Source organism: Gavia stellata, chromosome 6 (assembly GCF_030936135.1).
Source record: "Gavia stellata isolate bGavSte3 chromosome 6, bGavSte3.hap2, whole genome shotgun sequence".
In the NCBI taxonomy this organism is placed as follows: Eukaryota; Metazoa; Chordata; class Aves; order Gaviiformes; family Gaviidae; genus Gavia; species Gavia stellata.
Window position 1 is genome coordinate 38611697 of NC_082599.1, and position 24436 is coordinate 38636132.

At 43.0% G+C, this 24436-nt stretch overlaps 1 protein-coding gene across 1 annotated transcript; it reads right to left on the reverse strand.

Annotated features, from left to right (window-relative positions):
• Positions 1-218: 218 nt before the first annotated feature.
• TRIL (TLR4 interactor with leucine rich repeats) lies at positions 219-2546 on the reverse strand. Its single transcript, XM_059819019.1, has one exon. The coding sequence runs from the start codon at positions 2544-2546 to the stop codon at positions 219-221; it is 2328 nt and encodes a 775-aa protein (XP_059675002.1).
• Between the last annotated feature and the right edge of the window lie 21890 nt (positions 2547-24436).

Here is a 24436-nt window from a genome sequence, read left to right on the forward strand (position 1 = left end):
ATGGCATCGGCCCCGGCCTGCAGCAAGGGCAGCTGAATGCAGAGGCTGCGCCACAACTCTCCCCCTCGGAGGCCGAGACCCCGCGGGGCCCGCGGGACCCCCTCACAGACCAACGGCCACCTCCCTTCGCCGCGCTGACTACAGCTCCCAGCGGGCCCCGCCGCACGGCGGCGCCCGCCTCCCGCGCGGGGCCTGCCGGGAGCTGTAGTTTGGCGGGCTCAATCGGCGAACCGCTGCAGCAGGTGGTCGTCGCCGTGGCGGCCGCCGCCGCCACCGCTGTCCATGAAGCGCTCGCAGGGGAACTCGATCAGGTCGGCCTCGCTGAGGGCGCAGGCGGCGCCGCGGGGCGGCCGGTGGGACTGGAAGCCCGAGAAGTCGGCGGAGACGCCGGTGCCCATGGAGCGGAGGGGCCGGCGGGTGGAGTAGAGCTGCCGGACGTGGACGGGGGCCGCCTTCCGCCGCCGCCGCCCCAGCACCTTTTTCCGCAGCAGGCGGGAGGCCCAGGCGGCCAGCCCCGCGAAGAGCAGCAGCGCGTTCACCGCCAGCAGCACCAGGGTAAGGAGCTGCTGCTGGTCGGGGCCGCGGGGCCCGCCCGCCGCCGCGCCGCCCTCGGGCAGGGTGACCAGCCCGGCGCAGTGGTCCCGCGGTGCCACCGGGCACACGCGGCCGCCGAGGACGCTCTCGACGCAGACGAGGTAGGGCGTGTCCGGGCGGAGCTCTCGCAGGGTGGCGGCCGGCTCCCCGCGCTCCGGCAGGTAGACGAAGCGCTGGAACTTGACGGCGGCGCCGAAGCGGTCGAAGAGGAGGCGGAACCGCGCCGGCCCTAGCAGGCGGGGGCTGCGGTGCGGCCGCACAGCCCAGCGCACCGTCACCGAGCTGGAGCCCACCGCCTCCACCGACAGGTTGCAGAGGAACAGCTTGTTGAAGTCGCACGGGTCGGACACCAGCGGCGGGACCCCGGCGGCCGGCGCCGAGCGGGGCTTGCCGGCCCGCCGGGGCCACGCCGCGCTAGGCGGCGCCGGCCCGGAGGCCGCCGGCCGGGCGGGCAGCGGCGGCGTGGGGCTGGCCGTCTCCGCCGCGGCCCTCGGCGGCCCCGCCGCGCCCTCGGGCGCCCCCAGCAGGCGGGCGGTGGAGGCGGACGGCGGCGGCCCCGGCGGCCCGCGGGGCAGCCCCGCGCCGCCGCCGCTGCTGTTGCTGCCGAGTCCCTCGGCGGCCGGCGGCGGCCGGCGCTGCTCCTCGGCTGCCGATGGGGGGGACGCGGAGGAGGGAGAGGCACCGTCGTGGCAGGGGCCGCCGTCTTGCGGCGGCGGCAGCTGGGCGTCCTGCAGGTAGTCGAGGTATTTGCCGGCCAGGGTGGGCGGCAGGCGGCACTGCACGAAGACGGTGAGCAGGCGGCCCTGGGAGTGCCAGACCCCCAGCCAGTGCTTGAGGCCGCGGAGGCGGCAGTCGCAGCTCCAGGCGTTCCCCTCCAGCTCCAGGCGGTAGAGAGCCGGGCTGGAGGCAAACAGGTCGCCGGGGAGGGTGGCCAGCGCATTGTCTCGCAGGCTGAGCTCCCGCAAGAGGCCGAGGCGGCCAAAGGTGGCAGGGTGCAGGGCGGTCAGTGCGTTGCGGCTCAGATCCAGCGCCTCCAGGCTGCTCAGCGGCTCCAGCAGGGCAGCGGGCAGGTGGCTCAGCAGGTTTCCCTCCAGGCGCAGCTCCTTCAGTGAACCCAGCCCCGTGAAGGCATCCGGGGCCAGGTGAGCCAGGCGGTTTCCGCTGAGCGAGAGCTTCGCCAAGCCGGGTAGGTGCTGGAAGAGCCCCCCTGTCAGCTGCTGCAGGCTGTTGCTGGCTAGCAGCAGGGTGTGAAGGGAGCGCAGCGGCCCGAAGATGTCCGGGTGGCGAAGGGAGCTCTGCTGGTTCCCTGAGAGGTCGAGGAAGCGCAGCTTAGCCAGGCCAGTGAAGGCACCGCGGCTCAGCCAGCGGATGCGATTGGACTCCAGGTGCAGGTAGAGTAAGTTTGGCAGCCCTGAGAAAGTGGAGTCGCCCAGCGAGCCCAGCTCGTTGCCATCCAGCCGCAGCTTGACAAGGCTGCTGAGTCCGGAGAAGGAGGCAGCGCTGAGGCGGCCGATCTCGTTGGCGTTGACGTAGAGGATGCGCAGCTTGGCCAGGGCGCTGAGGGTGCCGGGGGCCAGTGCTGGCAGCAGGTTGTTGCCCAGGTAGAGCTCCTCCAGCCGACCCAGGCGCTCAAAGGCCTTGGGATGCAGCGAGCGGATCCGGTTGTACTGCAGGTCCAGGCGCTGGAGTCCTGCCAAGCGGTGGAAGTCGAAGGCGGAGATGTTGGCGATGAAGTTGCCCCCGAGGCTGTAGGTGAGGATATCCTGGGGCTCGGCAGCCTTGGGCACTGAGCGCAGGCCCCGGTTGGTGCAGAGGAGGTGCTGGTGCTGCTGGCAGTCGCATGGCTCGGGGCAGATGGGCTCGGCCGCGGGCAGCAGCAGGAGGAAGAGGGGGACGGAGCCCCAGAGCACCCGCGGCAGCACCATCAGGCAGACCCGGCGCGGCACCCCCATCCCGGGACGAGCCGTGGGCTGCTTCCCCCGCCGGCTTTGTGTCTCTCCGGCATCCCCCCGCTCCTCCTCCGCGGTTGCTAATCGGCCCCTCCTCTGCTCCGCGCCGGGCTGAGCTCCGCGCCGGGCAGGCGGGCGCGGCGGCGGCTGCAGGTCGCGGTGCCCGGCACCATGGGCTCGCCCGAGCCGGCCCGGGGCGTGGAGCGGCCGGAGGGCTGCAGGCTGCTGCCGCCGCCCGGGCTCTGCCGCCCCTCGCGGCCCGCAGGCTGCGGTTCGGCGGGCGCGGGGCCGGCGCTGCTGGGGGGTGCGGGCGGCCGGCGGGCTGCGGAGCGGCGCGGTTGCCCGCTGCTCCGCCGGCTCTCCCAGGGGCGGAGGGGGCGGGCGGAGAGGGGAGGGGGGAGCGGCGGGCGGAGCGGGGAGCTGGAGAAAGACGAGCTCCGAAACTTGCCGAGAAAACTCAGCGGAAATTCGTACTTCCCACACTGTGCCCTGGGGGACCGGAGGATCGGATGGAGCGGGGGAGAGGGAGGACGGCGCGGCGGGGCGGGGGGGGGGGAAGGAAGCCCGCGGCCGGTGCTGGCTCGGCTCAGCCCCGGCAGCGAGCAGGGGCGCAAAGTGGGAAAGTAGGAATTGGAACCGGCTGCGGCTGCCTCCCCGCCACATGGTCTGCAGATAGAGCTGCGCATCGGGGGGGAAGGGAACAGAAATAAAGTAGTCGTCGTCCGCCCCCCCGCCCCCCCCCCCTTTTTTTTTACTCTTGTGTTTAGAAACCTGCCAAAATTAATAGTTACGGTTTACCACAGATTAAGGACTTTGTTTTGTTTTAAGCAAACGGCAATCAGCAGACTAAGCCACCTATTCATCAAAGAATGAATTTTCATTCTCTGCGCCATCCTGCCCAGTAGGTTCCTGACAAAGCTGCCAGTGAAGATGCAGTTGAACACAGCTCTGGCTCCACGAGGGGCTAGTCAGAGTGATAAAGCTGCTTCTTAAAATAATTCCTATTTTAAAGAATCTTCTCTCTCAACAGCATGCAAATTCAGACAGAAAGGAGGGTGTTGGAAAGCGTACTGAAAAAAAAATAGATTGTGTACCCATCCATTCAGTGACTTGCCTTTCTTTCCTGTTAGCGTTTTTTGTTTTCCAATGGGGTAAATAAGTGTCTGAGGGCAGGAGGAAGTGCCTAGATATGAAGGTTATATAGGGCTGCCACAGATGATGAGAGAAAGAAGATAACGCCCAAAATGCTGTGTTGTGAATTTAATAAATACATTGGTAACTGTGTCATCAGGTGAAGTTGTATCCAACTGAACACATTTAGCATACACTTCTGGACTAAAGCAGTGTACAAGCCATGTCCCTTTCTCTCACCAGAAGGCAGAATTTAGATAGCTTTCAAGGAAGCTTTGTTTTTAGTGGCTGTGTCAACATGAGCAGGTAGCATGGTATGGTAGTTCATGCTGAGTCCTTGTTTGCTTTCATGGAGAGGTGTTACTTTGAGCTAACTCTGATTTGGTCCTGCTTTGTAGCAGTTGGAGAATATGAAGTATGCTCCAAGCCTGTTTAGGAGCGTGGAGCACAATGTTCTACGTCGAGATGATCAGCAGATTTGCCTCAAAAGCACACTGGCAATCTGAAGAAACCTTGAAGAGAAGGGATAAGGCCTGGCTGGGTCAAAGGAACATCAGTATGAGCATCTTAACTCTTAGCTTTTGTAGTTAGCTGAGGCTAGACCTTATGAAGAAGAATCTTTTTGTAGTGGTAGCTGCATTGTGCTGGTGTGGGAAGTCGTATTTGGGGCAGGAAGGTGATAGATAATCTGGATGAATTTTGCAAATATCTTCTAAAATGAAGTGAGCAGCTCTGAATTATAATTTGCTCATGGGGAAAACCCAGTGTGAACAATAATGTGCTGGAATATGGTTATGTCAGGGTGAGCTGGTTAAAGGGGATCATGAAATTTAAAGGTAGAGTGGGGTTTTTTTTGTGAGAAATGGCAGTTGCGTAGGCAGTCTTGATAAGCTAGAAGAGTAACTGAAAGATTAGGTACTTATACCCAAAAGTCTACTTATAGGGGAAGGCATCATTGTGTATTGCATCAAAAATTAAAAATTTGGAAGCTAAAATGATGGAAATCAGAGTTGTCAGATTCCAGAACTTGCTGACTTCTGCAGACATGCACTATCTTGTCATCAAACAAGCATGTTCTTAGGTTAGCTTGATTTAAAATTGTGTCCTAGATTGTGGCTGCATTGTTTTCTGAGGGTGGACAGAAGTTTGTCTGCTTCTTGAGTGAAGTGGAAAGTTTCTGTTTTGATTATTTGTAAATGCTTTATTATGCTTGACTAGTATGGTATTTTTTTCCTGAAATAAATCTGAGTGAGTTTCACGTGAGGAATTTTTTGGTAGTCTTTTTTTCTTCTTTTTCCAGGTTAGAAAAAAAGCCCATCCGGCATTTGTTCATGATTCGTATGTCCATGGTTTAAGAACCCAGACCTTTTAGCTCAGACTCTTCCTTATTGAATATGTTTTCACACGCCAGCTTTCTCTTTTCAGTATCTATCACATCATGTCTAATATTCAGGATGAAGTAGAGGGATTTTTTTCACCCTACAAAGACTGTGTGTTTCTTTCCTCATTCTCAAAGCCACTACAGTGCAAGGGAAGACATCCTGGCTCTCAAAGTTTTCTTCAATTCTGAGTAAAGCGTAATCGACTAGTGACTTTTTCCTGCAACAAATTTGCTTCACTGTGGCGTACTTTAAATAGTGAAATTTTAGAAAACCATTCTGTGTAATGGTATGCTTATTTTCTGTTCCTTTGGGTTTTTCTTTTGAAACATGCTTGAGCTTATAAGGGCAATTTATGAACTGTCCTTCCTGTAGAAACAGCATAGATCTTTTTCTAGTCATGTGTCATTGCAAATACTAAAGGTTTAAGTCAAATTGTATCTTATGTATTGCTTTTGATTTATGTTTTCTGACACTTAGCCAACACTATTGTTTTCACTCGGTTTGGGGAATTATAAGTGACAAGAACTTAATAAAGAATTTTTACTAGTGATTCTTACAAAGAGAATTCATCACATGCTTTTTTTCACACTGGAAATATTTTATATCAGAAACTAAAGAAATATAATGAGGTTTTTGCTGATTTTCTTTTTTTTTTAACTGAAGTAGGAAGTTATTCTTTAAAATACATTAGGAACACATCTGTTTGGATAAAAGATGCCACAGTTGTTTTCCTACTTTGGAATAGGAGCTTTCCAGCTGCAGTAGTTCTTGTTTCCTTATGCAAGCACAGAATAAAATTTTTAATGCATGATTGAGAAATAGTAAACTTTTTTACCACAAACTGAAAAAGTATAAATCTGACTATGAAAAACTGGGTCGGGGGAATTAAAAAGTAGCCTAATTTTAAAAGCTTTAAAGGTTATCTTAAAATACACCTTCATGATTAATATTTGAAGTACATGGACTTTTCAAGACCAAGAACAAATAGAAAAACCAGAAATACTGTCTTTCCACTGATACATATCTATTCCTCTGATGATTATGAGAGAACTGGTTTTGTTTCATGGCTAAATAGTATCCATATGTTTGTTATACCTAAGACCAAATACCTCTTTTGACTTTTTTTTTTTGGTTCTTTGTTTGTTTTTTTTTTGATGGATGTTATCTAGGCACTGATCAGAGGACTGGTGGTTGAAAGTGGTGAACATGTATTTGTACGCAGAATGCAAAATGGAGTGAAAGAAGCAGCATGCTCAGTGTAGCCTATCCCAGCATATACTGGGACTGTGACAATATCCCCATGAGGAACTTCCATTAAACAAAATTACTGTTTCTTGATTCTGGAATAAGAGACCTGGTGCTGAACTGGTAAGTTTAAGGGCTGGTATCTCATAGCTTTATGCAGTTACCAGGAATGGTAACTTGTTATGTGGAACTGGAGCTTTAAAAAAGAGGAATTTTTCATTGGTCTGTACAATTCTTCTGCCCACTGCACATCGCAAGTGTTTTCATCTGAATTTGTACAAAATGTTTCTAGAAGTGTTGGCTTTAGACTATTTCTGACTGAGCCAGCTGGCTTCATAGAAACTGTAAACTATTCAACTTTAGTGTTAGAATTCCTGTTTAAAACAAGACAAAAAGCTTCTGGAAGTTGATATATCAATGTGTTTAGTTGGTTACAATATAAAAACTTAATCTGGAGTTATTTGACTTACACTGTCATTGGAAGTTGTTTTATACATCATTACTCCGTGAGTCATGCTAAGTTCTCCCGAAGTAAGTATAAAGAAAACCAGAAAGATACTACACCATTCCTGTTTTCTAGCTGATAAAGTGTAACTGTATGAATTTATACTTTTTTTGGTATCTTTGCTTTTTGAAGAGATAAAAATATTGCGGAGCACTGCAAAGTGTTAAGAAAACAGTTCGTATACCATCAGTGTCTTTGTTAGTGGCTCCTGCAGCTTATGGATTAAAGCATCTTTTAAGTGGTCACCAGTTTCAGTGCTATTCTATATGTCAGTGCCAGTAATGCAAATACCATTGTGTAGGAAAATATGAGAATTCTAGTGCCAAACGTGCAAATTTTTTTTCCATTGAAATTGCACACACAGTTCACCTATGTTGTATCATTTATGTTAGTTGCACTTACTGTAGTAATTAACATTTTAAATAAAACTTTTTCCTGATATGATGGTTTGTGTTCATTTGTAATGATATGTTGCTTGCCACATCCAGTTTTTCAGAAAGGAAGCATGACTCCCATGCCAGCAGTTAATATCACATGCCTGTTCTGCTCCATGGAACGAAAGCTACCAGGTGTTTAATAGATATCTGGTCCCATCGTCCATAGAGGTCTGTGGTCTACAAGGCTGCGCTGATTGCACATATCTTTTAAATCTTTTCAGAATTAAACATCTGAGTAAAGCATTTGTGGGGTTTTTGACATACAGTGCTAGTCTAGGCATGCTTTTACCATTGTGTGCATGCTCTGTCAAGCAATCAAACCCACTGAATTTCACATAGTGTAGGTTGTGCCTCATAGACTTCCTCTGGGCAGGCAGTTCCAGGACTTCATGTTGATTATAGCAATTGGTTCCTTTGTGCATATTAGTTTACTACCCAAGCAATTTGAAATCTGGTTTTTGGGTTTCCCTGTGTAGACTCTGTGAAACAAATTGTGGCTGTATCCACAGATAACAATGTATTCACATGTTCTGTCTGCAAGTGAAAATCAGCTAGCTCAATCTGTACAATTAAATGCAGATCAAGGAATGGATGTCATTGTCATACTATTAGTATTTCATAACAATAAATGAAAAGTTAGGTATCTGCATTCTTCTGCGCAGTGATCTCTGCCAGTATGGATCACTTACATATTAGCTTTCATCAGTTAGATTGGCTGAATCATACTTGCAAAAGTCTGATTTTTTAGCTGATATATTTTGCTTTATCCAACACTTATTTCCTGAGGGAGAAACTCTTTAATGGAAGTACAATCTTTTTGTATAGTTCAGCATCTGTGACGTAAGAAAGGCGAGAACCCTACTTGTGTCAGGGTAAGAGTGATGTAATTTATGTAAAACAAATGCTTATGTAGCTTATGCAGGGCCAATTAGCTGTTGCAATGTTTGCAATTCTTTTGCATGATTATGTGTTTATATACTGAATCTTTTCAGTATTGTTAGACCAGTTTTTCCATAATGGGATAACAAATTAGGCAAGTATTCTTGCAGACATTTTCCTCTCTTTCTCCATAAAAGGATATGTATACTTACAGTGATCTCTTTCATAATGGCTAGTATTCTCTTGCCATGCTTTTAGTGTGATAGATGCTCTTTTCTATTCCTATCATCCCATAATTCGGAGAGTCTGTAGCAGAAAAACCCTAAAACAAAATACCACTTGGACCAGGACTTCTATTACTAATTGGTAAAACATGTTCTGATAAATATGCAGAAAAATAGAAAACACTCACTGTTTGATGCAATTGACTTATATCAGGTTAGAAGGGATCGCTCAGTGTCATTTAGTCCAGCCTCCCAACTAGATCTGGTTGCTCAGGGCTCTGTCAGCTCTCTGAGGATGGAGGTATCACAGTGCCTCCAATTAGGTAGCTGAAGAGAGCAGAACTGCCTTATGGCTAAACAAATCCTTTTCTTTCAGTCACTCCTCATACATTGACATGCTTCAGCCTCATGATCATCTGTGGCCCTTCACTGGACTTGCTTCAATATGTCAATGCTCTTCTTTTATTGGGGCAGCCAAAACCCAATAGCTAAAACCCCAGGGCCACTAAGATGATGAAGTGACCGGAGTGTCTGTCACATGAGGAAGGGCTGAGAGAGCTGGGACAGCTCTCTGAGCCTAAAGAAGACAAGGGTTGGGGGAGAGCTCATCAATGTATAAAAATACCTGAGGGGAAGGTGCAAAGAGGACAGAGCCATGCTCTTTTCAGTGGTCACCAGTGACAGGACTAGAGGCAGTGGGCACAAACTGAAACATAGGAGGCTCTGTGTGAACATCAAGAAACACTTTTTCACTGTGAGGGTGACCGAGCGCTGGCAGATTGCCCAAGGAGGTTGTGGAGTCTCCATCCTTGGAGATATTCAAAAGCCGTCTGGACACGGTCCTGGGCAGCCTGCTGTAGGTGACCCTGCTTGAGCAGGGGAGTTGGACCAGGTGACCTCCAGAGGTGCCTTCCAACCTCAGCCATTCTGGGATTCTAAAGCTGGGCATAGTACTTCCATATGCTCACAAGTGCTTAATAAAGGGGAGTAATCACTTTGTTTTACTTACTGGCTACACCCTTGCTAATCCAGCCCAGTATGCAGTTGGCCTTCTTTGCTGGAAGAGCACACTGCTAACTCATGTTTTTTTGTTGTCTGTGAGGTCTTCAATGTCATTTACAGCAAAGCTGCTTCTTAGCCATCTTAGATTGTACTGCTGCATGGTGGTTATACTGTCCCATGTGCAGGATTTTGCGTTTGCCTTTGTTCAAGAGGTTTCAATCGTCTCTCTTCTCCAGCCAGTTGAGGTCCCTCTGAAGATCAGTCTTGCCCTCCAGCATATCAGGTGCTTCCCCATGTGTTATCATCCATGAAGCTGCAGAGTGTGCACTCTGTCCCATTGTGCTGCTTGTTAATAAGGGTGTTAAAGAATATTAAACAATGTTAAAAAGTGGGCAAAGACCCACTTCCAAAAGTGGGGGATGCCCATCGTAACTTGCTGCCAGTTGGGCTTAGTATTACTGATCAGAACCCAACGTGTCTGAGAGTCCAACTGATTTTCCATCCACTTTATCCACTTGTTTAGCCTGTGTCTCACCAATTTTGCTATAGTGATAGTACTGAACACTGTTGAAGGCTTTGCTAAATTTGAAGTAAACATTGTATTTTGCTCTCCCATTGTCCACTGAGCCAGTCATGTTACCACCAAAGACATTTAGGTTGGTTAGACCCAGTTTGTCCTTGATGAATCCACACTGGGTGTTTTCAGTCACCTTTTTGTCCTTCATGTGCTCAGAAATGATGTTGCAGAGAACTTACTACATAAGCCTCCTGGGACCAGAGGCAAGGCTGACCAGCCTGTAGTGGTCTGGGTCCTCATTGCTGTCCTTGAAGATGGCCTTTTTCCAGTCATTGGGGACCTCCCACAATTCCCATGATCTTTTGAAGATAGTAGAGAGCAGTCTTGCAATGAAATCAGCCAATTCAGATGCAGCCTATCTGGGCCCATGGACTTGTATATATCCAGTTAGCTTTAGTGGTTCCTGATTTGATCATCATTTGTTGTGGGTAATGCTTCACTCCCACAGACTCCGCTACTAAGATGAAGTAGCTGGGACACCTAAGGAAAAAAAGGTACCAATAAAAACAGGCACAAAGGCATTTAATACCTCAGACTTCTCCATTTCCTTTATCACTGGGTCCCCTGCCCTGTTAAGCAGTGGTCTCACCTCTTCTTTAGTCTTTTTTTTGCTGCTGGTATTGAAGCCTTCCTCTTTTTGCTTTTAACGTCTCTAGCTAGTTTTGGCTTCAGCTGAGCTTTGGCTCTTGTGTCTGCATCCCTGCATGCTCAGGCAATGTCTCACTTTCTCCAAGTAGTCTGTTTCAGTGTCCATCTTCTGTGGTCTTCTGCCATACTTGCTTGTTTTCCTGAGTGTCAGAAAGGACCATTCTTGTGCTTTGATAGTTTGTCCTTGAAAATCAGCCAGCTCTTCTGGGCCGCGTTGTTCCCATGGGTCCTGCCGAGCAGATCCCTGAACAAGGCAAGATCTGCTTTCTTGAAGGCCAGGATTGTAATTTTTATAATTTATCTTGCTCACTTGAGTCAGGATTTTAAACTCCACAGTGTTACAGTCATTGCAGCTAAGGTCCCCCTCAACTTGCACAACCCCAACTGGTTCTTGATTGTTCATGGAAACAGGTCCAGCAGAGCACCTACTTAGCTTGTCAGTCACCTGTATCAAAAAATTGTCATCAACTCACTCCATCAACATGTGTTCCCAACTCCCATTTCATAATTAGTGTACATGAGTCTTAAATAATTGAAAACTACGTGCTAGATCCTGAACATACCTTTAACATTACTAGAGCCATGTGCTCATGTCCTTTCGCCCAAAGATCTGGTCTCAAGTCCTAGATGTTTTTAACAAACTGTTTAAGTGTTTTGATTAGAAAGACTGACTGGATCATCAGATTTAGTCATCTGCTATCAAAGTATGTCATGTAAGTGCATTCACATCCTTTTGAGAAGTTATTTCAGGGTTTTTTGCTCCTTTTCCTGCTACTGGAAGCATCTTTGAGAACATTCTGGCTGTAGTAGGCAACCTTCCGATTTCTGACATAACTTCTTCCTGTTTAGTATGTATTTCTTCTTGGGGGTCTAAATTATCCTTTAACGTAAAAAACTCTACTTATCTTTTGGCACTTAGTGTTCTGATATTTACAGAGAGCCCCGTCCTATCCCTTCAGGCTGTTTTGCTGTGATAAACAATCCAAGCTGGTTTAAGACAGATAGACTCTTGATTCCCCTGTAGATGCCAACGTGTCTCATCTCTGTTTTAATTACTTTTTCTTGGATATGAGTGATAGAAATCTACACCCAACTCCAGATAAAGTCTCTTTAGTGCCTGAAGAGAGTTTCATCTGCTTAAAATTATGCTTGGTTTGAAATCACTTAAGGCCATTTCATTCAACCCCCTTCACTAACTTGTACATTTGCAGTCATATGTCAACAGTGATACCTCCACATTTAATTGAAAAATCTGTAAAATTTTGTCACTGCTTCTTAGTACCACATTTTTGCTATATATGGTGATATGTGGTACTAAGAGTCATAGTTTTTAGTGAAAATGGGCAGTAAAGCAGCATTATATAATCCTTCAGTCTTAAGTACTGAGCATTTCTATATAAATTGGTCTGTGGATATATGTGTATTTTGGGGGGCAGACATAAACATTCTTTCTGTTAACACTGCAGACAGTGAGCCTTTGAAGCAGTGAAATACATATTTTTAATCCTGTATTGGGAATTGCTCTGTGCAGCCACTTCATTTGGATAAGTACCTTGATAAAGTGTTTGTAGAGTTTTTCAAAACATTTACTAATTAAAGTGAGAGGACCTAGAAAAATGAAGCAGAAGCAAAAGCATTGTAGCCCTTGCATTCTTTTATTTTTATAAATATTTGCATTTTGATTGCACTATACTTAATACCACATGATGAAATGTGATACTGGATCAAAGCTGTTGCTCATGCTGTAGCTGAGACTTGTTTAAAATGGCTGATATATTGGTAGTATTCCATTATACTTCATAGTATTGGGTTACAAATTACTATAGCCGAATATGTTCCAGTTAGCTCCAAAGAAGAGTATGTGATATTGCCCGGCATTGTGGACAAAAGAGAGGCTTGCTATGATACATAGCTTAATGTATAGAGCTGGTGAGGAAAGAGTTACAAGAACACCTAACATAAATAAGAAGTTACTCTGATATTCTCAGGGTCTAAGAACACGTAGGCTAGATGATAATAGTGTAAGGTGGGGCTAAAAGCAGCTGGAAAACTTACAGCTGATCTCTGTTAGTGGTTACTCTAAAACCTGTCAGATTTATCAGCTTTGGTTCTGCAAGGATTTAACCTGTGTCAGCTGTGCATTATTATCTGTCATGAAAAATCCGGATGATGGCATAGAATATGCTCATTTGATTTGCTGGCAATGCAACATAGAGGAGGAGGTGCAGATATTGGAGGGTAGGGTCAGAGTTCAAAATTAACTTGATAATTAAATGGTCTGAGGAAAAAAGTAATTCATAATCCCAAAAAGGATATGGTGAAGGGGAGAATGTAGGCAGGGAGGGCAGCAATGATGATGAGTTTTACAGTGGTTTTGGTCATAGGAGAGGATATATAGGCAGGTGTAAAGCACATGTCTGTTGTTTCCACCACTATGAGTAAGAAGTCTTATCTTAAAAACATGCTGGTGAGACAAGGAAGTATTTTGGGGATGGTTAATTGAGGAACAGAGCTCAATAATTTTTGAGCGTTGAATTTGAGAGGCTCATCACTTGTTTTATAGTCACTAAAATTTATGTAGTATTTAAATATTTAGTATATAGCTTCTGCTAACTAAACTTGCACCTTTAATTTAGAGGTCACTTCTTTTGAGAATCAGACTTCCCAGATGTTTCAAATTACACAGCCATGAAATAAAGGACTCCAAAGTTGTGGGGGTTGTAGGTTGATCTGTGATAGAGACAAAGATAGAATCTGCTTCTCTGTGGCAGCATTTAAGTATTTGGACTAAAGAAATGCTTTTTCTCCTTAACCCTTCCAGTTCTTGTCTCCTGTACAATTTCACTCTCATGTCCTGCTGATAACAACCTCCTCAAGCCTTTGAGTTTCCATGCTATTACCCCAAGATCCCTGCTCATTCATAACGAATTATGCAATATTTAATATCAGAATGTATGTTAATATAAGTGTATATAAATGCTGACAAGTTTTGACGGCAACCTAAATTCTGGAATTTCTTAATAGCTAAATGTTTAACTTTTAGAATCATAGTGTATTTTAATGTGATTTTTATATATTTTTAACTTAAGTTAAAACATTTGAAGTATGTAATACTCCTGTGAACGGTGGTGGTACTATATTTTTCTTCATACGTTATAAAAGAAAATATCTAAATATTAACTATTTTTCTTTTCCATATCAGATTGTGAAGAACAATCCTCACCTGCTCCCAGGTATCACCATGATAACTGATGGTACTGCTTGAAAGTCACCATCTTCTGGGAAGTCTGAAGTTACTTGGACAGTGGATGCTGAGTTATGTTCTAAACTGAGTGTTGTCTTTGATTAAGAACTCTTACATATTTCTCATGTAGCACACTGGATTTAGAATATAAAATTCTATAGTCATATACAATGCAGTTTTTATTTCTGTATCCTTGTATAATATGAATATAATAACATGTTGTAGAGCCTTGAGAGGGCTTGTGCCTGGTCTTGTTCAATTAGTCACTGTAAAATTCAGTGTCAGAAAGAAACTATTTCAGATTAATCCTGGGTATTTGGATATCTACATCAGCATTGTTGTGTCAGTGTTGTTTTAACTCACTCTTACTTTTTTCCCACCTCCCCACCTCCGTTTGTTTAACATGATGGGTTGTGTTTTTGCAGAAAATTAGGAAAATAAGTTTGCACCAAAATTAACATCCTGAAAGTAATAAAACTTAATAGAAGCCACATTTGTGATGGACTGCTTGTTAACAGCAATCTATAGGATCAGTGCAAACGTATCATGTTATAGATATCTCATTCTTAATCAATGTAAGTTCAGAAAGTTGGTTTCAGAGGCAGAGGAAGGGAATAGGGGCAGAAGGGAGAACTACAGACATAGGGGAAGAATCTTGTCAATTTTTTATGGTATTTTCAGGTTACTTATTGAGGAATTCAGTCATAGAATCATAGAATACCAGGTTGGAAGGCACCTTAAGGATCATCCGGTCCAACCTTTCATTCTGATCTGTTGTTTATTACTGTAAATGGCTTATTTGATCATCCTTCTTCTTTCATAAATAATTTTATATTGCAGGGACTAGTTACAGCTGACCTACTGTTGACTGTACAGTCCATGTGATAAAAGAAAGTAAACACTAATGCCACCAGGATACTTGCTTAACACAAACCAGTGCTATCCAGCCTGAAAGTACGGACTTGTCTTTAAAAAAATACTCATTTAACTGGAATCTCTAATGAAATGATATACTTGTGTCTATAGTATAACATACACGTACTTTTCTTAAGAGAAAGTGCAGTAAGCACAGAATATTTACTTGTATTGTTTTCTCTGCCTCAGTGACTCCTCTGCTAAGCTGAATATACGCTGTATTTTAGGCCAGATCTTCAGTTGTCATTATTTGTTATACCATTACCGTCTTTTCCTTACACCAGTTAAAGTGCTGGTCCATCAGTGTGCTACATTTTTACTCAATCCCTCCTGTAAACTTTTTAAAATCTTCTATAACCTGGACAGATTGAGTTATGTATGAGGCCAAATTACCATAAAAATGAAACGTGTCCAACAAGATAAGTCTTTTTTTTCCAATGGTAATATTACCGTGTTCAAAAGTTGAAATGTAGTAAGAAAGGTGCAGAAAGGATAGTTGCATCTTTTCAGTTACAACATCCCTTTTGTTCATGCTGTAGAACAAGAGTGTATCTGAAGCAGGTCATTCATTAAGACTTGCTGAGGACTTCACCCTGTATAATAACCATGATGCAAGGGGTTTAACATTCAGCATGAATTACAGTGATAGCATACATTATATATATACACAGTATATAGTGGTAGAATTGTTTAAGCACATTATTAAAGTTTCTAATAAAAGATGAAGCAGTGTTAAACCTTTGTGAGGTAAAAAAACTTTTCTGATTACTCGCTTACTTCGAAATTGTAAGGAGAGAACTTCCTCACCTCTTCTCCAATGATATCTGTGTTAATAACAGCTTTGAGTTTTGGGGTTGTCCTCTCCAGCTTTCCTCCTTGAGACAGCTTTACTTGAAATAAGCAAACTCTTCCTCTGTGGACTGCTGCTTGTTATTTTCATACTCGAAACATCATACAAAATATAATTTGTGTGTTGAAGAACTGTTATACCTTTGGGAGATGATCCTTCTCTTTTCCTGCTAGTAACAAACCATGCAAGTTTATATTATGCTGTAATTAATTGTGAATACAATAGATTTAGAAATTTGCAAGTTAAAATTAGCAAACTCAGATATCAGTTCTCAAAAGAATAATTGTGTCAGGTCAGGAAATGAATATCTGAAGCAGAAGGAATGGAAGAATTCCCGTTGGTCGCCACTTGGGCATAAAGGCTGTAACCTTTTTTGTGTTATCATGTGAGAAGCTTTCAAACTTCCCCATCTCAATGCAAATTCATTTTTCCCATTTCAGAGTTGTCAAGTCCACCAGCAGAATGAACACAAAATGGGATGCTTGGAAGCAAGTTTGGAGGACAGGTGGGACCTCAAGTAGGAAATGCCCGTGGCAGTGGGGTCAGTCCACCCTCTCTGGCTTAATAAAAGTGAGAGAGAGTCTCTGGTCTTGCTCCTATTTTCAAGGCGTGCTTCTGGCAGCAGAAAAAAAAAAGGCCTTGGTAGGCTAGAGAATAAAATACATGTTAAGCCCACTACTATGTTTGTGTTTAAAATAGACGTATTTTAGACAAATACATGTATTTAGAACAATACATAGACTTCAGTCAGTTGACAAACATGACAATAATGACCAAGTTTCTGAAAGAAAAAAATGGAAGGAATAAGATTGTAATTGTGCGCAAACAACTTTAGGTCATAATTTCAATTGAAATAGGTTATTAAAATAATGACATTTTAAAAACTGTACTTGGATAAGGAAATATGGGACTGAAGACTTCTGCTGTGGCCTAATCTGGCCTTAAGTGTCCTCACATGTGAAAGTGATGCCAGTATATAAGAAGAGCCTGGTTTCTGAGGCCAATCCAAGGCTATGCGTACAGTGTTCTGGAGTAGGGTTGTTGCTCTACTCTCCAACTTGCCTGGCAGTTGGAGACAGAAGAGAATTTATTGTGTCAAAACACTGAGGTAACAATAACAAGCTAAAAACATTGCAGAGGAAGGTGTAGAATAACCTATCCTACCATATCTGTGAATGTCTCCTCTTATTCACAAACTTTTTTTCTTTTTTCTTTCTTTTTTCTCTTTTTCTCTTTTTCTCTTTTCTCATTTTCTCTTTTCTCATTTTCTCTTTTCTCTTTTTCTCCTTTTTCCTTTTTCCTTCTTTCTTCTTTCTTTCTTTCTTCTTTCTTCTTTTTTTCTTTCTTTACATGATTTAGAGTTACCCATAAAAATGTCCAATATTCTTGTTTTTGACACCCTTCTTAATTCTTTCCTTTGATTTAGATAGAAATACCTATTTTCTGGAAAGTAAACTTGCTTCAATGATAAAGGAATATTAATAAGCTCTTTATGTACCGCTACTTGCAGTTCACTATGAAACTGCTCTTGTGCAGCCTGATCAGCTATTTCTGTTGGCACACAAGAGAGCTGGAGTTTTGCCTAGAGTAGCACAATCTTTTTATTTGCTGGAGAAACAGCTAGTCACCACCTCAGCTATATGATACTCTGCCTACTGCTATGTAGGGACATAGTTACTCACTGTTTGTGCTACTGCCTACACTTCTAAAGCTCTGTGATGGCCACATTTCATCATTTCTTTTCCTAGCACTTCTCTGTATTCCTGTTTTTTATATGTTTCTGTTGGTTTCTTTCGGCTGCTTACTCTTAGTCAGTGCCTGACTTGACTACTTGCTTACAGTTGTCATGCCAACTCCCAAGCCTGGAAACTCAAGTAGAGAGAGGATTTATGGGGGTTTTTTTCCCTTTTTTTTTTTTTTTGTCAAGTACTCACTTCACAGTTCCCAAACTGCATGAACTGAATGCATAAGTATGGCAAACAGCTCTGTGACTTTGGTCTGACACTTAAATTTCTAAATATCGGTTTCTGCTTCATAAAGACGTTTTTCAGCCCTTCCTTAATCCTTGCTGCTTGTCTGCATGCTGAAAATCAGGAAAATTAGAGATCAGTGAAGTGGGGAAGGGATTTTATAGACTAGTTGTTGCATTTTTCTTATTTAAAAGGAACTGCAAGCATATTTCAAATACCCTACATAGAAGTAGTTTTTAAAAAATCCATGAGTCTGTTCAGTCTTTCTGAAAGTTAGATATTACTGAATTTGATTCACTTTTCATGCCAAGTCATTTAATAGTTATGTGTATCAGCTTTCCAAACTACCAAGTGAAAAATACAAGAGAGGTACAGGAAATTAAAAATGCAAAATCTTAACTCCTTATACCGAGGTCATATGCAATCATTATGCCGTGTTAGTAACCTGTGTAACAAAGACGTAGTTCTGTGAAATAACTGGTATCCAAAATAAACAGTAGTTTTAACAGGTTTGCTGTAATTGACAGCTACATTCACAGGTGAATCGCATTGGAAAACATGACATGTTTAAAGGAAATTTGTTTAAAGAGGGAGAAACATGGAAATTTTGTCTCAGACAATATTGGTCTTTGGAGATTCCTATAGGTAAGTTTGTTCTAGGTTTCACAGGAACCACCTGTATGACTTGTGTAATATTGCATCTAACGTGTATCTTGCTTTTCTCAAGTTCAAAATGTGTGGTTTATCATTGAAAATACTTAGTGTAGAAGTATTTGCTGTAATTCATTACAGTTCTTATTTGAAATTGAGCTTTCCTGGCTGCAAGCTTTTATTGAGAACATGCATTTATTTTGCATGAAGGACTTTAGAGAATCAAATAAACTGGCTCAGCCTTTTCACAGTTGGTTAATAGTAATTTCCTTTTCTTTTACTGTAACAGACAAGTATGTTTGCTTTAACTGAGCCCATTCTGAAATGGAAGAAACCTCAGATATCTAAAGAAGCTTTAATCTAGGAGGCAGCTGTTGTGGATCAGGGTTCCAGAGCTATAGTAAACATTGTCCTACACTTGGGCCACCTTGTAATAATCTCAGGTCATTTAACTCCAAATACTGGAGACTGCAGTTTATCTAAAGCATTGACTTTTTCTCCTAGCTGCAGCCCTCTAAAAGAAGAGTCTACGACTTGCATTGGCCCTTTATAAGGACAGAGGAGTAGAGGTAATTGCATTGGTCAACAACTCCAGGTCTTAGTGACTGTATATAATTGTGCAATAGATGTTTAATCTAAAAGGATCTAGAGACCATCTGTACCTCTTACCACCACACACTCTACAAAAGCCTGTAAAAAAGCCAAGAGTTACAAAGTGCCTAAGAAGAAAGATGAAGCACTGCAAATGTCGTAGGATCCTCTGGTAACACAATCTTTGATCAATAGTTTCTGCATGATCTTTAGAAGTATATGTGTATATAGCATACATGTACATGCTACAGGCAAAAAATCCGCGACAGGACTTGTCTTTCTGATCCTAATTCAGGTGACTTGTTTAAGTGGGCATGTGAGCAAGGTGAAATGGTCTGTCCTCAAGAGGTTTTAATACTTTGAGGAGCACTAGCACAGTCCAACTTGTTTATTTCTTCTTGTGCTTTCCATCCCAGTATTTGCTAATGATGAAACAGGATAGAAAACACATAAAAACAGATGATCAAGCTGCAAAATAACTGAGAAAGATTGTTTACATTCTGCATCTGCCAAGAGGAAATAAACTCTTGGTCTCCTATGCTAGGAATGTAGCTTGAAAAGCAATGTTACTTTCACATCGTTTCCCTGATACTTCCTTGATACTGCATTTTATGCAACTTTTCCTAACTAGATTTATTGTGAGAAGATCCTGAAATGGGAGGAGACAGAGCCAATTAGAAGAGCTAATCAGCTGGAATGCTGAGAACCATTGCTTTGCAGGCCTCCCATCCGCGCGGCACCATCAAATGCACTTTGCTGAGGAAAGGACAACTTGTTTGTTTTGGCCATGCCTCATGTGAGTAGAGATAGCAAAAAGCCAGGGAATCTAACTGGATAAATAACATCTGCAAATGATGTTCTGTTAATGCATATTCTATCCAAAGAAGCCTTGATGCTTGGTCTCAACTCTGGTCTTGGCCACACATGTTGCTTTGTCAGGTTCATTCAGAATCAGCTTTTGTTTCCTGTAAATAAAGGGGGTGCAGAGTCTTCTTCATGCTATTCCACAATAACAATGTAAACTATTTAGAAAAAAAAAAATGTTGCGTATATGGAAATCCATTATTGAACTAACTTAAAAAACTAACTGTGGATTTAGAAGCTTAGTCAAGTCTTCTGTTGTTTGAATCTTGCCTGTATTTCTCTATGTTTTTTTTTTACTTTAGTAACTAAAGAAGATAGAATAATTTGGCAATCCATCAACAGAGTGTGAGGAATAAGTTGCCTGATGCTCCATGTGATATAGAGGCCAAAAAGTTAAATATGAAATTTGAAGAATATGCTAGGTAACTTTAGAGAGGAAATTGGGTCATATTGCTGCAGGAGGGGTGATTTAGTGTTCTTTGTAAACTGTGATTTTGATCTAGGCAGCTAGGAGCACTGATTTAGGTTGGACTTTTCACCAATCTTGTTTCTAGGGATACTTGCAAGGTAAAGACACTTAATTCAGTATTCGTTACCAGTTATGTGAATTAAGTTACATTCTAGGACAAAATAATTGGCCCTCCAGTCTGATAATCTTTTTCTGAAGCAGAAACATTTCTTTAATTCTTCAATTTTGCGGTCCTAATGTATTCATGAATAACTGGTTATTACAGTTGTATGATTTCTTCATTCAGCACAGGTATTCATTCTGTTCAGTTTATTTCTAGTAAGGTGGGATGAGCACAATCTTTCCAGGGAGAAAAATATGTACTATTTTGAGAACACAGAGTCAGAGAAAATTTGCATTTGGGACAAACTCACATTTAGTTCCATTCCTTGAAACCACGGGCTGAATTTCATGGCCTGCGCAGATGCTTTGCATGGACTTACCGGAATTGTTAGCTGATACCACGTCCAAGGAGGTATTGTCACAATACCTTTTATGAATCTTCTATCTCAAGGATTGAGCCTCTGATTTAGGATATCTTCTCTGCAGCCTTTGTTTAGTGAAGAGAGGAAAAGATTCATCATGGAGTGGTCTATGACACTTTAATTTTTATTTTGCAATCTCCAAGAAGGTAAGCAATAAGTTGATGGCCAGTATTTCACTGTCTAACAACTGTAAACATTTGTATCTACAGTGTCCCCTTATAGGAATATGGATTGTTTGGTAAATTAAGATAATAGTAAGATAATTGTAAATTAAGATAATAACCTTTATTTATTTTACTACAAATTAATTTACTCTTAAAGCTACTTAACATTTATACAGTTGTTTCAAACTTAATTTTACAAATCAAAGAGTTTTAATATGAATTATCACTTGCACACTAAACCATAATAAACCAATCAATTAAGCTTTCTTAATTGACTTTCTGAACTGACTGCTGTTGGGTTAATGCAAACATTTTTTCTGTCTTTTTTGGTTGCTTATATATTCTATGTAATGGATCTGTGTGACTTGGCTGACAGTGAGTGTTTCTTGGTTCTTTTTGGTCTCATCTGAAGTTCTTTGATCCTCTACTTGTATTAAACTGATTCTGTTAAACAGATAGGGAGAGAACACACATGCTCTGTCTTAAACTATGAAAATTTCATTTTGTAACAACACAACTCTAAATCAGCCTGTCAAAATTGTCAAATACCCTAAGGAGGAGCTGAATGGGAACCAACTGCACTGGTTCTCTGTCAGCTGGAAGCTCCAGTTGACCTAGGAAACATTTTAGTTGAATATACCAGGCTGCTTTCCACTTGAGAAATGCAAAGAATCTGGAAGGCAGTGCAGAATGGACCTCATTCCACAATGACAGACCAAATAAAATAGTTTCTGGTGAGATATGCTGCCTCTCCCCTCATCACATGAATTACTTCAGCCTATGAGGATCTTTGGGAGTTTGTGAATTCACTCAGGAACTTTGCCAGTCTCTCTAATTCAAGATGCATAAACTTGAGTCAAGATACATAGCCTAAAAATTTGCTGCTATGTGGACAGAATAAGAAATTTTTTTAAAGCATTTATATGAATATATGAACTAGTGAGTCATAACAAGTCAGTTTATTGCAAACTTTAGCTTACAGACTCAAGACTAAAAGCCAAAGTCCTAACTCTAGAACTAACTACATTGCCTTCAAAAATTATCCATGCTTGATACCATACAACTGCAGGAATTAGGGCTTCTATGCGTGGTAATGTTAAGTAGTTTTTGTAAACTATTTTGTATCTTTTGATAGATTCACTTTTTTTCAGAGTTAAGCATTTTCATCATAAGTCTAGGCAACTTCAGAAAGTGAGATGCAGACATTGTTCTCCCTGGCATTTTATCGAAGTATAATTTTCATGAAAGAATAAAGAAAGAAAAAAGGATGCTTCCATCCACTTAATTAGTGTCATTCTCTTTTTAATGATATTTCCATATGACAGTGTTCTCTCTAAAGTTCAGTCATAATTTCTCTGAAACACTTGGAAGGACAGCTGATTAATACTGTCTTTCTAATCTTCACTGCACTGTCTTCTTCCAGGCCAAATCTATCACATCCAGTGTTCTTTCAGGCTGACTGGGGTAATGCATATGCTCCATCCTGAACAAGTACCTTTGAGATGGTGGGGGATGGATTAACACTAAATTTTTAGCATCAAAAGGTACCTTTTCAAAGTTAATTATTGTTTTTAAGAACATAAACTTTGGATAGTTTGATGGTTTGATGCTAAATAGTGACTCAGAGTCAATAATTTGCAAACGCACCCAGTTTTATTACAGTTGTAGTATGCTACACCCAATAACATGAGGATTGAAAAATGAAAAATTGCAACTGATGGTCTTTGATGCATTGCAGTAAGGACAAGGGTTAGACTTCAGGTTAGATTACCATGTCAGGCTAGGGAAGGTTATGACGTTGGCATTAATCTTGGGTTTGAAAAGAGCTTTTTGAGCTAGAGCTGGACCTGGTGCTGGTTGGCTTCCTGTAGGTAGTGTTTTCATTTCAGCTGGGCAGATTTAGTTTAAAGGGTAAAATATTTTTAAGGGCTAGAAGTCAAGCTGACATGGTGGTTGAGTCGAGGTTACTGTGGGATTTAAAAGGGAATATTAGATTATTTTGAATGTGTTTTAAATGGGAGCTAGTAAGCCATGCTTAGCTTTTGGTGTGGCAGGGGTTGCTGGTGAAGCGTAAGGAGCTGAAGTACAGAAAGGCCTCATGACAGGCAAGGTGAGGGATCGGGTGATATGAATCACTGAGTCAGTGTTGCTGCCCGGATCTAGGTGTTACCAACGTGTCTTTTAATGTCATCACCAGCAGGAGCCACCAAGCTGTGCTTAATTCAGAGTTTGACAGGGGATGCTAATCTAGGTGTAGCTTTAATTTCAGGATTAGTGTTAATGTTAGGGTTCAGGCTGGCATGAGCAGGGAAGACTCGGCATCTTCTTGGTCTAATCAGGTCAGTGAGGTCGGATTTGTGTTTTTGACAGTAGGATGCAAACACTGGCCCTAAATGTAACAAAAGACCCTTTCCTTACACTCGTCCCTGTACAAACCTGAGAGCCCTCCTCATCCGAGCGGTAACCCCGTGCTTACTGGCCCATTTCATCCGAGGGCAGCTCAGTGACAGGACTCCGTAGGAGACCCCTGCCACGTGAAGATGTAAATAGGGAGAAGTGTTCCTGGTTACAAATAGTGTGCAAAGGATTTGTTGCTGCTCGTAACAGCTAGCCCTTGTATTAACCTTCCAGGTTGAAGCTCAGGAAGAGACTGCTGCTTCAAGCCTCACAGCTGAGGCATGGTTAGGTCATTTCTAAAACTTGAAGTTAGCTCATGGATCCCGTTAGGATTTTGGTTCGTATTTGAAAGCAGTGCTGACCCCAGTCCTAAGATGAAAGCAATGACTCCTGTCAAGTCCAAAAGGACTTACAGCTACATTGCCCTGGTCCTCAGCAGCTTTTTGTAGACTCAGCAAGAAATCAAGTTAAGCAACCCTGATCCTTTCATTAACCCTAAAGTATTCCTAAAACTCTGCCGTATTCAGAGGACAGTGGATTGGTGTCACTGTTAATCACTACTCCAAGCAGAGCTTGACAACATTTACAGGATCTGCAGCAACTCGGGTTTGCAAGCCAGTATCCCCTGCCTACCCAGGACTGCAGTAAGGGAATCTGCAAACAACAACTGTCCACTCACCCCAAATTAAGCTGCTTCTCTCCAGCTGCAGGGATTGCAGCTCACCAGTTTTTATCAGCCCAAATTCTAGTGCTACACCCTCTCTGAAATTTATTTTTCAGCCTAAAATCTCTTATACATGCCGCAGTTAAGTGCAGTCAGCTGGCTATAGCAACTCTAAACACACCTTGATGGCCCCGTCTTCAGTAACCCAAACTCTCCCATCCATCCTGGGCTGAAATCCAGTCCTCTCCTACAACCTCTTTGCTCATGAGTGTAGTCACAAATCTTTTACTGCATCTGGGAGGTGTTAGTAAGAAATTCAGTGCTTCCTCACATCACGCAGAGACACTCCTTCAGTGTTAATCAGGGTCAGAATCCTGATTCAATAGATAATTCTTCCTGCTGAGCTGCTTTTTAATGCATAGTACTGAAAATGTCTTTTGCAGCCTACTGAACTACAGAGCAAATTTTGCAAGACACCACACAGCACAAAAAGGGTATGGGTTGAAGTTTCTGAATTTCTTTGATTGGCTAGTAGAGGATTTTGAAGAGGCAATTAGGAA

Coding starts and splice junctions, on each gene's coding strand:
- TRIL (XM_059819019.1), bottom strand. CDS start 2,546: ATGGGGGTGCCGCGCCGGGTCTGCCTGATGGTGCTGCCGCGGGTGCTC.